At 41.1% G+C, this 16,551-nt stretch overlaps 1 protein-coding gene across 1 annotated transcript; it reads left to right on the plus strand.

Moving 5' to 3' along the window:
- The first annotated feature begins 1,111 nt into the window (after nt 1-1,111).
- Nucleotides 1,112-15,345, plus strand: appbp2 (amyloid beta precursor protein (cytoplasmic tail) binding protein 2). Its single transcript, XM_084019810.1, has 13 exons — nt 1,112-1,287; nt 3,818-3,906; nt 5,857-6,008; nt 6,696-6,819; nt 7,985-8,153; nt 8,241-8,330; nt 8,471-8,538; nt 8,627-8,732; nt 8,823-8,947; nt 9,362-9,447; nt 10,213-10,403; nt 11,635-11,800; nt 12,399-15,345. Exons 1-13 carry the CDS (start codon nt 1,150-1,152, stop codon nt 12,659-12,661), a joined length of 1,767 nt encoding a protein of 588 aa, XP_083875936.1. The 5' UTR covers nt 1,112-1,149; the 3' UTR covers nt 12,662-15,345.
- Nucleotides 15,346-16,551: the final 1,206 nt, after the last annotated feature.

Below are 16,551 nucleotides of genomic sequence, written 5' to 3' on the forward strand. Positions count from 1 at the left end.
AGCTGTTGCCCTCTAGAGGTTGACATGAGAGATACATTTGCAGCCGAATGTGTGTCAAATTATTAGGAATGGTCGTATACAGTGCAGCATAAAGCATTTCATACAGTAATCCCCCCCTGTTTAGCCATTCTTCAACACCTTTGTTTTGAAATAAACCAATGACGTCCAGCTTTAATTTGATGGTGGTCACATCCATATTGGGTGAGCAGGGGAGGAATTTCTGTACCCAGCAAGGGGCTTGGAGTTGAATTGGGGGTTTTACACATAAGGGGGTGACCCTTATCATAAGGACCAAATAATTGCCAGTGCTTCTAAAGTAGGCCACAATGGTTTGTGAGAAGATATCAAATTCCTTCTAGACCTATATGTAGAAGACAAATGTAGGGGGTGACAAGAGAAAAGTGAAGCAAGGGGGGGGGGGGGGGGGGGGGGGGGGGGTTGATGTATTGATGTATTGACTTCTATAAAATGCCCCATCAACGTATGGGGTCACGGCTATGCAACCCCTGGTAAGCGTATGTGTAAAAACAGGATACTGTTTGAAACAGTGTTTATGAGTGATATCACTGACATACTGAAGTAGCAGAAATACACAGAAATATGCCTCTCAACAGTTCTAAAAACACACACACAGAGCAATTGATTCAGCTTTAATCTGAGGATGTTTACATACACATGAGCTAAATAAAATGGTATAAATGGTTATTGAAGTGGACAGTTTAATATACATTCATGATAAAATACAAAGGAAGACTTGTGATGTGTGTGCTTATATATGTGTCATCATTCTTGATCCTGTCAAAGGGTATAAAACATGACTTTTAGTATGAAAGGCTTTTTTTTCCTTTTTAATCGACTGCACGATTACGTCACTGCGTCAACGCCAGTGGATCGTGTGCGTCGGGACGGGGGCACGGAACTGCTGTGTTGGTCCCTCGGTCTGGAGAGGGAGGAGAAAGATGAACATTAAACAGCGGGTTAGCGCTGCAGGGGTACGTTGTCGGGAGTACAATTATCTGTAGCCTCCCTCTGAAGCGGATGTTTTATGAGGACTCGCGGTGGAAGTGCTTTCATCGCAGTAAGGTAGCGAATGTAGGGCGGGTTGGGGAGGGCTGTAGCTGCTGGGTTTTTTTGGAGAGGGAAAACAACATGGCTGCGGTGGAGCTCGAATGGATCCCAGAAACACTGTACAACACCGCTATCTCGGCGGTGGTGGACAACTACAGCCGATCGAGAAGGGACATACGGTCGCTCCCGGAAAACATACAGTTCGATGTGTATTATAAGGTAAGATTAAGCCGAGAGGTCGAGGTTTTACTGACAGTCACGAGACTGCCAGTTTGTGTAACCAGCCGCTAAGTGCTAACGTTACCGTTAGCTAAATTGACGATAACGTTGAGCTAACTCTCGAAAAACTGTTTTCTTTTTCGGGCCGGGGGGGTCCAGCTAACCAACTGTTAGCTCACACCGCCTTCAATCTTCCTTAAATTCAGGATAACTAGTCTGTATTTCTGTGTGACGTTAATGACCGTTTGTTGACAATGAAGCCATAAACGACATTGATCTTATACTTATTAGCTTATTACAGCAGTGACCGTGTAACTGTTATGTGAATAGTGGCAATACTTTCATTTATACTAACAGTATTTTGGGTGGGGGTTGTTGTTATTAATCTATTTTGATCCATTTTTTTAAAAAATAGCTCTTAAACGGGCAAACGTACTTGTTACAACACGTCGGGTCGTTTTCGAGCTGTCAGCTGTCAATTTACTGCCAAAGGGACACAAAATACCTTCATAGTCAAACATTGTAACTTCGAAAACAGCATAACTGCAACATTTCATTAAATAACACATTAGATGTCAAATAGTTGCTTGCTCTTCAGGTATGGCATTCCTCTATATGGGTTCCTTCAAAAAAGGAGGCAAACAGGCTCATATGGTCACATATATGCTTCTTTATGATGTACTTGGAGCTGAGGTTAAACAGACATTCCTCCCTAACTAGACACCAAAACACACTTATTTTATTGTTACATCAACTATCTTTATGAGCTAAAGTTCATCAACTTTTTTAGGATTTAGGTAGCAACAGCTAAAACAAAAACATATTTTTTTCCAACAGTTGACTGAAAGTATTCAATGAAAACCAATATGGAAATCCAAAGTACCAGTGTGACATACCACTGGGTGCAAGCCCAGTGAAAGCACTGATGATGATGAAAATGGAAAATGTGCCCTCCAGAGTGCTATTATGTCCAAATTTGTAGGACACACAGAGGACAGTAACTTTGTGTCCTTGCTCTGATCAAAACCACCAAGTAATTCTCTGCAAAGAATGTAGTGACCAAAACAACATTACATTCCAAGGCCAGGACTCGATGTCGGGTAATAAAACTTCAGCGAAACTCAAAATATAAATTCAGCTTTCCCTCCATGTAGACACAAACGAGGTTTCCTCAACCATGTCTGAAATAACTACTATTGCATCCTGTCTGAGTTCATGACATCATCCAGAGGTGCTCGGAGAATTTGACCAATCTGTCACCGTATCTAGCAAGACGCATGCCTGCTTGTTTTCTGCAGCTGTATGAACCCCAAATAAACTATTTTTTTGTGATTTAATTGCAATAAACAGATTAAAAAAGGAGGCTGAAATAACTTTTCTTCTTTTGGAAAATATTTTACGTTATTTTATTTCGTGTTTTATTATTTAGTCATTTATTATTAAAATATCCAACCAATCCATTAAGTGACAGCTAACCCAATGACTGCCATGGAAGAGACAGAGCTGAAGCTGACAGTGTCCCCTACAGACCCCGCCACTGAAACTCTGAATATAACAACTTCCAGTGCATTTTGTTGACGGGCTAGACATCAGCAATTTTTTTGTTTAAACTCCTGCAGAGCAGACAGCCTTTTCTAAAGCATCACTTGAACCACACCCATAATAGAGATTAGGATGAAAAGTAGGGCAGACCGTCAGCCATTGTGGTTACCAAGCATGCAAACTTCTGAACGCGATGTGATGCGTTCAGATTTGACAGCTCCATCTACAGACAGTTTATGGATTATTTTTTTTGTCATAATCTTCTTATATTTACCGCTAGCAAAAAAGATTGACCTATGTAATGCAGAACCAAAATTCACAAGCGTGCTTTCTCCTCATGTGCCGCTAACTGAGGTGAGCACAACAAGTGGATTAGCTTATGAGATATGACAAGTGCAAATAAAAATGGTGGAGCTGGGTTCCCGCTGAGCTACAACAGCAATGGAGAGAGCGAGTTGTGTACAAGACATGGAATCATTGAAACTCTCCTTCTAATGCAAAAGATTGATTTTTTTATTATTCTATATAGTATTTTTGTAGTGATTCCTTGCTGTTTTATAGCATATTGCGACCTGTTGCCTTTTGGGAAAGTGTTTGTACAGTGTAATTGTTTGAATTGTTCCTTAAGTTTAGAACGAAAACAACGCTGCCTCATTCCCCAGCAGCAGGAATGTGTCTTTTCTCTCCTTGAGCCTACCGGCATATTAGTGAAGATTGACATTTTGCAGTTGGAATAAGAGCCTGTGAAGTCAAACATGTTAATATGAAAGTGGCCCAACTGGTTGGGGTTTCTGCTTTGTCACTTTTGTTTCACCCTGATGAATTTGCACGCCTGAGTTACAGAGTGGGCTCTGTACTTCTTCGCTAAGATGCTCTGTACATGTTATTGATCCGATCAGTTATTAACTCTAGACTCGTCATTGTGCTCCTAAAGGAAGAGTTGACACCTGTATCGTTGTCATTGAGTCTCCGTCTCTGTGTCTCTCAGCTTTACCAGCAGGGCCGGCTCTGCCAGCTGGGAGGAGAGTTCTGTGAGCTGGAGGTGTTTGCTAAAGTACTACGGGCTTCAGACAAAAGGTAAGAATCTAACGGGCCTGAAAGCTCACACCATTCACAATGATCCCTCTCCATGGACTCGGCCCTCACACAGATAGTTATCAGAGCAGTTTTTGCTGTATGTGTTGAGTAGATATGGTTTACCTCATGTGTGGACCTTACCAAAACCACTTATACCAATCAAATCGAACGAAGCAACTCTGATAGTAGTATATTATAAAGCTGCAACAATTAGTCAACTGATCACTAATAATCAAATCTTCATTTTGGTATTTTTATTAATAAAAACTGCAAAATGTTTCCCTCTCTTCAGCTTCAGAAATGTCAGGATTTGGTGCTTTTTCTCGTATTATATGATATTAAGCTGACTATATTTGGGTTTTGGACAAAACAAGACATTTGAAGACATTTCCTTGGACTGTGAATTTTAATACATTTTATAGACTAAATAATTAATTGAGAAGAAAGTCAGCATATCACTTAAATAATTAAGTAATATGCTCCAACCATCGCCAACAAGCGATTCTGCTCTCTGTGTGTCTGTGTCTGTGCATGTGTGTAGCTGTGTTGCTCTAAGAGCGAATCAAAAAGCAGTCAAGAAAGCATATACATGGATATCATAACCCAAAAAAAATTCAGAATCGAGTCATTGGATGAACTTCATTGATCAGCCTTTATAGAGGCCACCGATCAAACTATTTAGACTATCGCCGAATCACGGTTGGTGGCCAATCAATCGGAGCACCCATAAAATTGATGATTGGATACCTAGTAGGCATGAGGCGATATGATCATTTTATGTCACAATTATTCTGCCAAAATAATTGTGATTCATTATCCCAATATTCATCAACGTCAAAATGGCACTAAACATACTGGAGTCGCTTTACATTTGGTTAAGAAAATGTTTTTATTGTGTCACACATAAGAACATCCTTTTTAGAGACCAATTAAAACATCTTAAATAAGATTATCATCAATCATATGGTCTCGCTGCATTAATAAATAAATACTGTATTTTTGTATCCTGTTTTTTTTTTTTAAATCAGGCTCTATTTTCACTTCTCTAACCTGATAGCGAGCTAATCAGATTTTTCAAGTCGTAATAGTAAATCATTATTTTCTTTTGGAAGAATTGGACAGTATTGGATATTATTGTGCAGAACTGGACTTTTGGCCAAGTTGGCTTTCTTATTATGTTCTAATCATCCCATTCCAACACTCTGTACTGTTTTGACCTACTCTGAAGTACACGTTGCCTGTGCTCTGTGTGTCCCTCCTCCTGCTGAGACCCGAGTTGAATTTAATTTCATTAGTTTAAAAAAACATTTCCATACCATACTCTGATGCCATTCAAACTTCACTTGAGGATAAAGGATTTCTCACTGAAGAATGTAACGCTGTGATTAGAGATGGGACAATATAGGAGTTTATCAGGGATTGCAAGAAAAAACACTAATAATAAGTTGGTCATGGTGAGAAGTGACAAATGGAGGCTGATTAAAAGTACATTAAAAAATGTGTTTCTTCACAAAATAAAGTGATAGTATATTTTAGTGCCATTGTAATTTTTTTAAACATTTTGTTTATTGGGATAATGTCCCAATAATGTCATGAATCACAATGATTTTGGCAGGAAAATCATGACATGACATCGCTCCATGCCTAGCTGTCATAAAAGATTGGCAAATTAAACACCCTGTGCACAAATAAGTACCATTTATGTTCATGTATATTCTATTATCTATTGTGTGTATTCTTGCTTTCAACGTTCATTGATGGGCTTTATGAAAATAGTAGCAATTGTCATCAGCATTTTTATATATATCTATATGTGATGATTGTTAAGACTACTGATTTTTCTTTTTTATAATTAAAGGCTTAAATGTAACAAGCAACAGTATGTTAATGATGACCTTAAAGCGATGCCTTCCACTGACATGGTCAATCCCTTGGTTCTACCCACTGCAGACACCTCCTGCACCACTGCTTTCAAGCCCTAATGGACCACGGTGTGAAAGTGGCCTCAGTCCTGGCAAACTCCTTCAGCCGCCGCTGCTCCTACATCGCAGAGTCTGACGCCCATGTCAAAGAAAAGGCCATCCAGTTCGGCTTTGTGTTGGGTAAATGGTGGGGCAGGGGAAAAAGGGGTTCACGCTCTGTCTGTATTTGTTTCTCCAGACTATCTCTAGTAGTGAGTGAACAAGCATAGGCTACATCAATTGGCTACAGGATGTCAGCTTATCGGCCATGATTGGTGACCGGCCAATCAGTGTCATGCGTCCATCACTAGTTTTTTCCATCAGTGCATCTGTAGAGGCCAATTATTCTTCCCACTGATGAATGAGTCATAGGTTTAGTACATGTGAAAAATACCTCAGGGAGCAGAGATGGACCCAATCATTGCCAGCAGGCCAACTTAAAATATATCTAAATATGACACATTTAGTATTATAATTATTATTATTATTATTACTACTACTACTATGGATGCACTATTATGTTAGCGTGGTGCAATACTCACACAGAAAACTGGTAAACATTTCAACTTGCACTAATGAGGACAATTTTGCATAATCATGACGTCAAATTCACGTCTATTCACATCTTTGCAACATGAGATGAGTTTCTGTGAGATACCATAAGATGTGTGTTTCCACATATAATGGTTCCTTTCTCTTTCTTTTTTTTGGAGCACACAGAACACATGTAATATAGATAATATATTTTAACTTGGGCACCAGTGATACTGAAACTGTCTCCCCTCTGATTTGGAGGTAGTTGGGTTAATCTGCTGTCTCTCTCTCCAGGTGGCTTCTTGTCGGATGCAGGCTGGTATGGAGATGCAGAGAAGGTGTTTCTGTCGTGCCTGCAGCTGTGCACGCTCCACAGTGAGGTCCTGCACTGCTACCGGGCTGTTGAATGCTGTGTCAGGTCGGTCTGGAAATCTGTGCACATTCAGTGTGTGGTTATATTCACCAAGAATTCTTTAACCCTAGACCTTTAGTGTCAAATGTGTTTATTAGTTTACTTTTGCAATGTCGCCTTCATGTTGGTCCTATTCAGTGGTGCAAGCATAACCATTGTAAAAGCAGTTGCTACTCTCTTTTTTTTTTTTGGCAAAGAAAGGCATCAGGTGTTTGTTACCAGAAATGACAGAATGGCTTCCATAGTCCGTTTGTGTTAAAATGGTCTTGTTTGCATGTCCGTAAACCCACTCAATAATACAGAAGTAATATCAAGAATGATTTGCCTCCTCACTCATGAAATAGTTGGAAATATGTGATATTTTAAAAGGTGGCATCAAGCAGCTCCTACAGCGGACATTTTTCCTCCCACTTCCACAGTATTGTTTTACATGGAAGAACATCCTGACAGCAATCAGTTGAATTATCTGGGAAAAAAACAGTCCAATCATTTCATTCAGCCCCAGAAGTTATTCCTATTATTGCACAGCCTTCCTACCTGCACGCTCTCTGCAAGTACACACATTGCACATGACTGGGCAGACAAAAATGTCCCAAAACAGGCTAGCTAGATAGCTGTGAGGACTAACAATAGACATGTTTGTTACTTATGTTCGTCATGATGGTTTTACGTGTTTTCTTACACATGAGTGAGACGTGAGGTATGGCAACAGTATGTTGTGCTCTCTCGTGGACTCGTCCTACAACAATAGTCAGACAGTGGATATTAGTGTTTTGGGGGGTGTGGCTTTGGAGGGACTGGGATTTTTATGGTTGATTACTTTCCAAGTCTGGCTTACCCTTCTGGTTTCTCCAAAGCTGCCTCCCCCAGCTTTAGGTAATGACAGTTTTGATTATCAAAAAAAAATATATATATATATTTTTTTTTTCCCCCAACCTTTGTTTATATAAATTGCCTTAGGTAATTAGGTAAAACTGTAGGTCTTGAGAATCCATAATGCCTGGTACTGCTGCTTTGCTACCTCGGTTTTGATAGCGCTGTAAATATGACAGTGTATGTATTTATGTGTTAAATGGCTTCTGAAAAATGTTTGGTCTGAATGTATGTCAACATCCAGTAAATAAATTGGATAGACACACCTGAGATACATTTTCCTCTGTGTTGTGCACAGACTACTTCATGTCCGCAATGGTAACTGTAAGTACCACCTGGGGGAGGAGACCTTCAAGCTTGCTCAGTCGTACATGGACAAACTAGCCAAACATGGCCACCAGGCCAACAAGGCAGCGCTGTATGGCGAGCTTTGTGCCTTGCTCTTTGCCAAAAGCCACTATGATGAGGTATGTCTGACCACCAGCTCATTTATTTTTATATTTTATATATATATAATTAGTTTGGGACCCATATCTTTTCCCTGCATTTACCAGGCATACCGGTGGTGTATAGAGGCTATGAAGGAAATTACTCCAGGGCTGCCTGTCAAAGTAGTGGTTGATGTCCTCCGGCAAGCCTCCAAGGTCAGCTATGTTTGTTCTTATTACCAGATATGATTGAGTTATTGTTGGGGTACGGTGTCTTTGCAGAATGTGCCGTGCCTTGAAAGAAATCCTTCAATCAGACATGAATGTGTGAAGTTTGACTTGTCTTTGTGCTGCAGGCCTGTGTGGTGAAGAGAGAGTTCAGAAAAGCAGAGCAGCTGATCAAACATGCAGTGTTTCTAGCAAGGTGACCTGCTGTGTCTCGTGAAGACTCAACATTAGTCTGATTTCTTTTGTTAACATGACTTCTGATTCAAGGTTTGTATGTCTTACAGAGAACATTTTGGACACAAGCATCCCAAGTACTCCGACACGCTGTTAGATTACGGATTTTACTTATTAAATGTAGACAACATATGCCAATCAGTTGCTATTTACCAGGTAAGTAGAGTGATTGGCAACAGAAATGTATGTTTCTAGCCTCATTTTCATTAATAGTCATTAATAGTCCTTTCTTTCTGTAAATTCCAGACAGCGCTGGACATTCGACAGTCTGTGTTTGGGGGGAAGAACATCCACGTTGCCACAGCCCACGAAGACCTGGCCTACTCCTCATATGTGCACCAGTATAGCTCCGGGAAGTTTGACAACGCACTGTGAGTACACTGAATCTTACAAACCCGGGACTGTTTCTAGACCAGCCAGCTAATTCCATTAGACATGGGCTCCCTTGTAGATGAAGCACAAGAACATGTTGTCTGTTCTGTTACTCACTGTACTGAGGTTTATGTTATGTAACTGCATGCTTCATGTTCCATTCCATATGTCAAATAGCATCAATCATTTTAGACACAGGGATAAATAATGACAAGAGTGTTTCTTCGTCTGTGTTTTGAACTGATCCATACAAAGCCCCGGATTGAAACTTGGGTAATGCTTTGACCGCTCTAACCCTGATGTGAGATTCAACTTTCCCCATGGGAAACACTTGACTTTCCTGGAAGTGTTTACCCGGGATAGAATACAGTTTCCATGACATTTTGTGTTCATCTGCTGTGTTTGTCCCTCAGATTCCATGCAGAACGTGCCATAGACATCATAACTCATATTCTGCCTGAGGACCATCTGCTGCTGGCCTCCTCCAAGAGAGTCAAAGGTAAGGCAAGTTTCCTGGAGTTGCTGGGCTTTTGCCAACTGTGTGGAGGGTTCAGTGGGGAATATCAGGCAGCCATCTATATTAAAACGAGGAGGATCGAATGTCCCAAAGGAAAATTCCATCAGTCGATTTATTGACATATTTAATCAAGATTAATCTCATGATTGTCCGTAGTTAATCATGAATTATTCACGCATTCTTTATCTGTTCAAAATGTACGTAATATTTAATACTGTAATAAACATGGGAGTGGGCAAATATGCTTGCTTTATTGAAGTGTAAATGTATTATGTATTGGAAAATAATAACACAAAGCAATGACAAATGCTGTTTAGAAAACTGCATTTAGCATAAGAATATATGCTCACATAATAACATGGCAACAACAGCTGTCACTGCTGACTTTATGTTTGATGTAGGACTGTACTGAATGCCATTCTTTCTTTTACATTTTTTTCCTCAAAGGAATGAGTTTTCAGTAAGATGCATGTTTAACAGTAAATAAGCAGTAAGGTGGCCATGAGTTAGCCATCGAATATGTTTCATTGCTGACTATAACTGTCATCTCAATATCTCGCAGTATTTTTGCATTTAATATTAATACCTTAACAATTGCTTGATAGTATTTCTACATTCTTTAAGTTAATGTAATTCATCAGTTCACTTTAACAAAAAACAACAACATGAGTCCTTTTTAGCAAGGCACTGTAAAATCCTGGGAAGAAGTATAACAGTTTGTGCTTCATTATCCTTTATTTTCCTCAGCTCTGATTCTGGAGGAAATTGCCATTGACTGCCACAACAAGGAGACAGAAGAGCGCCTTCTTCAAGAGGCTCATGACCTTCACCTCTCCTCACTGCAGCTGGCTAAGAAGGCCTTCGGAGAGTTCAACGTCCAGACAGCCAAACACTACGGCAACCTAGGACGACTCTACCAGTCCATGAGGAAGTTCAAGGTGTGTGTCTGTCTGTGTCTGTCTGTCTGTCTCTGTCTGTCTGTCTGTCTGTCTCTTGGTCTGTGTCTGTCTGTCTGTCAGTCAACCCACTATTTTTCCAGCTGACTAAACCAATGTAAATGGAATCAGGTCCTATTCTTGACATTTAAATGCGAATTATTAGAATTTTACATATTGCGTTATTAATATGCATAGTGGCTACCCTCTAGTGGTTGAAACCCAGCAGTTGCAGGTACCTGTTGCTATTTGCTGATCTGGAGCCAGGTGACCTGTATAGAGCCAGCTTTCTTCAACAACGAACCCCGCTCCCCCCTCCCGCAGACTGTATTTGTGAAGAGTTGTCGCCCTACCCTGTCAATTATCCTGTGAAGCCAGCCCCTAAATGGGTCAGATTTACCAACTTAATGCACACTCTTGGCACAGCATAGGAAAGCACCTTGCTATCACAAGTTTTTATGGTGTTCAAATCCTCAGAAGAGGCTTGTGCTGTGATCGTAATGCTCCACTGGGTGGGTAAAGTGGGCTACGATAGATGCGATTGCCCAATATCTTAGCCACCACCTACCCAAATGAACAGTTTGTTAATGATCACTGCCTGGGTGTACATGTAGAGAGATCAGCCTTATAATTGATCACTGGTTAAAGGATAGGTTCATATTGTCTTAAACAACAGTAAGGTGCGTATATGTCCAGTAAAGCAGGGCTTGCTAGCTGTTCTTCTTTTAGTGCAAATATATCATGCACTTAAATATATAATTAACGTGATATAGAACGTTCCGGATGAGCTGCAGCCATCTTGATAACGAGATAAACGGCCAGTGGAAAGCTGTCCAATGCAGAGGATGACCAGATGCATCTGCCAGAGCAAACATAAGCTTCATATATAGTATAGTACCGAGTAAACGTAGGTTGTATTTTGTTTTTCACAATAAAGAACTTGATTTGACTAATTTGAATGGCTGACTATTAGCTTCAAATAACATGGAGGACTGTGAATTTCACCCCCCATCATTTTCATTGAGAATGTGTGAGGGTCATTATGACCAGGAGGAATAATAAAGCAATAAACCTGTTTCAGTTGTCATATGGGTATTGTTTTTTTGACTCTGCCAAATGTGTCCATGTTGGAAAAGCACAAGAAACGACATCTTAATATAATGTTTTTCTGCTTTGTGTATTTTTGCCTTGATGTGTGATCCATATCTCTATTGTTTTTTGTGTGTGTAACCAGGAGGCAGAGGAGATGCACATCAAAGCCATCCAGATCAAGGAGCAGCTTCTGGGCCATGAGGACTACGAGGTGGCTCTGTCTGTGGGTCACCTGGCCTCCCTCTACAACTACGACATGAATCAGTATGAAGATGCAGAGAGGCTCTACCTGCGCTCCATCGCTATCGGTCAGACATCACTCATGCTGGGTGTTACTGCAGTTCATTTCACTGACTTTATTGTAAATGGAATACTTTGTTTCCATACCAGGATCATGTTATAGAAAGTTAACTGCTGAATAAAATTAAGCGGGTTAGTAACATGCTTTGATCCGTTCCTGTAAACTGAACCCAGCCATTCTCCAGGCCTAGGCGGTAGCACTGTATACCACTGTACTTAGAAATCCTGACGGCATGATTCTGAGTACCATCATAACTCCAGACAATGCTCTTTCTATGATGCTGTATTGCTGTGATGTACTGTAGTGACCAGCAGATGCCACCAGAGGGCGTCTCTATAGTGTAACAGGCAGCTGAGCTCCATCCATCCAAAGTTTCCATCTTTTGTTGACTTAAAAAGCTTCTAGTTTATAGTTGGGATGACATTTTTGGTTGATATTGCTTTAGGAAAAAAAATGTAAATTGTCGTGACATACAGGGTCACTTTCCTTTTACTCCGGTGCTCCATTGACTCAATGAGCTTTGCCGCCACATTTTGAAGGGTTTTATCCATCTAGTTTTCATGTTTTTTTTTCATCACTGACGATTTTCTCTTTTGTGCCCACAGGTAAGAAGCTGTTTGGAGAGGGTTACAGCGGGCTGGAGTACGACTACCGAGGCCTCATCAAACTCTACAACTCGGTGGGAAACTACGAGAAGGTGTTTGAATACCACAACGTACTGTCCAACTGGAACCGGCTGAGGGACCGGCAGTTTGCCGTAGCAGATGCCCTGGAGGACGTCAACACTACACCCCAGCAGACCCAGGAGGTGGTACAAGCTTTCCTATTGGCTCAGAGCCTGGGCCCCACCCGCCCCTGTCTCGGCTGATTTTATGAGGGAAGAGAGGGGGGAAAAAAGGACACGTGGGCGTCAGCCTGGTGAGGACACATACTAAGCCCAAATGTGATGCTTCAGTTGCACACAGTCAATTAGTAATGCACCGTATTTCCAAGCATCCACGGCAAGTCAGTTGGCTTTTTTATTCTCTGCAGATGCCAGTACACACACAGGCATACACACACAAAAAAAGAAGTAGAGAAGACACCATAATGAAACCTCATCGACATTCACACACCACCGAGATTCGACCCCGCAGAGCAGACTGTTGCATCTCTCCTAGAGAGAGGCCACACGGCTGAAGGGGGAAGGTAAAAAAACAACAACAAATAAAACCCTCAACCATCCTGTAAGGATGACAAATGTTCTCGCTCAACTTTTTCTTTTCAGTTTGGAATTGAAGGAGTTTTTTCTTTTTTTTTCCTTTTTTGTATTTGAACCCGCGTAGCTCTGAATGCCGTGAGACGCATCGCAGATCCAAATCCTGTTCTCCAGGGCTACATACGCGACAGTATCTGGACCCCACATACATCTGTGAAAAACTGGTTTTAACCCACATCCATCGACATCGTCACTTGGTGGATCAGAGATGGAAAATGTTGGATATTTTTGACACTTGTACAGTAAAATAATGCATCAGATTGTACACTCTTTTTTTTTTTTTCTTTGCAAAGAAATGAAAGTGGACCCTAAGAGAACTCCTGTTTTCAACTGCTTGTTGGAGAAAGAATACAGCCAGTGGATTGTGTTTATTGTTACAAACAATACCGGCTTCACACCTCCTGTTTTCAATAGATTTGATGTCTTTTCCAGCTTTAGCACTGAGCCATTCTCTAATTGGGGGTACATTTCACATGACCTTTTCTAACTATTTTTGTCACAAAAAATGTTTCACAGATTAAAGGACGGCTCCAAAATCAGAGAAATACTTTGTTCATCATCATGAAATTGTTATGATGTTCCGAAATTCAGTTTTGCTGAATTAGCTTGGCCTCAAAATAAGTACCGTAGATGACCAAATAATCGCCCGCGTGCAAATACGCGCCTGTGCTCTAATAGCCGCCGGGGGTCCGACCTCATTTGGCATAATAAACGCCGGTTCAATTAAACGCCCGGGCGATTAAGTGTTTACCATAGTCTTGCACAGAAAACAAAAGTTTTTTTTTAACAGCACTTCACCGGCTCTCACCTCTTCTGTCAGTCAGCCCCTCCTCTCGCGCTCTCTCTCTCTCTCGCATGCAGGCGCGCGCACACACACACACACACACACACACACACACAGACACACAAACACAGGCGCGCTAGACTGAGGGATATAGGGATATAGATAAATGCGCTAATGTACAGTGTTGAAATTACCGCGATCGACCCCCCCTTCCGTTATCATTCATAACACTGCTCTGATCAGCTCCCTGTGTCGCGGTAACACAGACAAACTGTCTTTGTATTTATTGTCTGATGTCAATAAAGATGCGTCGGGGGAAAAAGTAGTTTTGTTCCAGTGGTGCTATGGTGAGCTCCTTGTTCTTTGCATGATGGTCTGGTGCTGCTCATTGCAAAAATAAATTGTAGCCTGTTGCAAATACGCGCCTGTGCTCTAATAGCCGCCGGGGGTCCGACCTCATTTAGCATATTAAACGCCCGGGCTACTAAATGGTCATCTACGGTATTTAAACTTATCGGTTCGAATGATCTCTTTGTCGTTTGTTTAAAAATACAAAATACACATTTTAAATTAATTTGAGTGACAAAAAGTAGTTCCGTCAACTATGTTCATGACAGAAACAACTATAAGCTCATTTGTACCAAAACCATGTGAGCAGCATAACTGGAGGTATTTTCTCTCTTTGGTGACCGTTTTGAGTGGATTAGGTGCTCTCCTTTTTTTAAAACATTTTATCTGTCATAGCACCTTGTGAAGTAGTAGAGAAATTCAACTATTTGGGGTACATTGTAATGGTTTACAATTATTTTATGAATCTAATTCCAATATATGTTGAAAAGTGAGCTTTATGTGATAAAGAACATGCTAGGAGTACCATTGAAAGTATGGGCTGAAATAGGGAAACTAAGTTGCTCAGAGCAGGGCCGACCCCTGATGAGTGACATAGTTGATGTGACCCTACTGGGAACACTGGGGGAAACATCCCTGAAAGTACCAAGAAAGTTGTTCATGTTTAAGCTTTGCACTGAAGGAATATTTTAACTTGAATCACTTCTACCTTTTTTTTTTCTATTGAGAAAAGGCAAATTACTTTAGTTTGTTTACATGAAATGTACTCCCAATTATAGAACGACTACTGACAATAATTGAAATGCCAACAATAATGTGCATTAGTTTTATGTTCTACGCTTTTCTTACTCGGTGAGCCATGAATTGTGAGGAAACGGCTCAAAGCGTTAGTTTAAACCAAGGGACTTGGACAGGAGTGAAAAGAGGAAGATGCTACATGTACAGAGGCTCACGAGCCTCCCTTTATGTGTTCTTGTCAAGGCGTGGCTTCATGAGTGGGTGTGTATGAGTGTGTCAGAGTACACAGATAGAAGTGTGGATGCCCTCGCGCTCCACCGATGTTTACCTGCCTTACACCAGCTTGCAGTTATCTGTCTGTAGACGGACCCATGAGTTACTTCCAAGTGCTAAATAAACTATTACACCCGTAGGGGCACTACAATGGGGACCAATATTGCATTTTTGTGTGTGAAGTGTGACTGCGTGTGCTGCCGGCCTGTTGACCTGTGCATCTGGCCTTTCCTCTCCACTCCGTCCTGTTCACATATCCCATGAATGAAAAGTTCCAGGTATTTGGTTACTGGACCATGTTTCTCCGTCAGCCTCCACCACAGACTGTTTATGTCCCAAATCCCATCAGTTGTTTCACCATAGAGCTAAACTCCCATGTATGAGGGTGCTGGTCTTCAATTCTGACCAATGGGGGGAAAAAACCCTCGACACAACAGTGACATGATGCTATTATATGTGGATATGTCCATTTTGACAAGCAAAAGATGCTTCACAGACGGGTGCATGTCTACATACAGCGCCTTTTCTCTACTTACCAAAAAAAGCTTATCACTTGCCTCTAGTGCAGAGGTTCCCTTTTGACTATAAACGAACCAAATGGAAGACATACGGCTGGAACAATATTGACATTTAAAGAGAGTTTAAAAAAACCTTAATATTGGACGTCCAGTCTGTTTACACAATGTAAACCAGTGTTCCAGAATTAACCAAATTGAACACCAGATTTGGACCAAGATAGAAGTATAAGTAGGCAATTTACAGTATAAAAATCAACTCGTCTACATGACCTCTCTGCTGACATTTCCTTGTATCTGCATCGGTCTCTTAGTCTAGCTCTGCTTATTAATCCTACGTTTCTACTTTGCAGCCCCTCACAGGGAACAAGCTGTGATCAGTTCTACGTAGAGGTGTTCGGGCTTGCAGAGATGGAGCCCTTTTTCCGACCTTGGTAATCAATGTGCGCCCCCTACTGGGGCTCAGACCCACGGGTTGGGTCATTATGGTTTTATGTCCTTGCAGATAGTTTGGATTGAATAGTTCTGAATTCCACTAGAACTGAAAAAGTAGTCAGAGGAAAACTTTCTCATTGAACCAAAACTATCTGCACGACTATCTGCACTTTGGCTGAAACTGACCCATTAAGTGCACAATGAAGCGTTGCAGCAGGACGTTCGTAGCTCTGTAGAGAAAAAACTGATGAGATTTGCTCCCAGATGGGAAATGAAGTCCAGCATTTAAAGTGAATTTAGGCATTAATCTGCAACATTACTGAAAATGGGATGCCTTCTATACGTAGCCCGCTGTTTCCTTTTTTTAAGTGAATGAAGACAAAAGCTTTGCCTTGCTGTTGCTTCAG

Source organism: Eutrigla gurnardus, assembly GCF_963514095.1.
Source record: "Eutrigla gurnardus genome assembly, chromosome: 10".
Classification (NCBI taxonomy): Eukaryota; Metazoa; Chordata; class Actinopteri; order Perciformes; family Triglidae; genus Eutrigla; species Eutrigla gurnardus.

Bases quoted from the DNA above. Each gene is read 5' to 3' on its own strand.
- appbp2 (XM_084019810.1), top strand. From the start codon at position 1,150: ATGGCTGCGGTGGAGCTCGAATGGATCCCAGAAACACTGTACAACACC. The intron at 6,820-7,984 runs GTCGGTCTGGAA...TGTTGTGCACAG, and splicing joins GCTGTTGAATGCTGTGTCAG to ACTACTTCATGTCCGCAATG. The intron at 9,448-10,212 runs GTAAGGCAAGTT...TATTTTCCTCAG, and splicing joins CTCCTCCAAGAGAGTCAAAG to CTCTGATTCTGGAGGAAATT.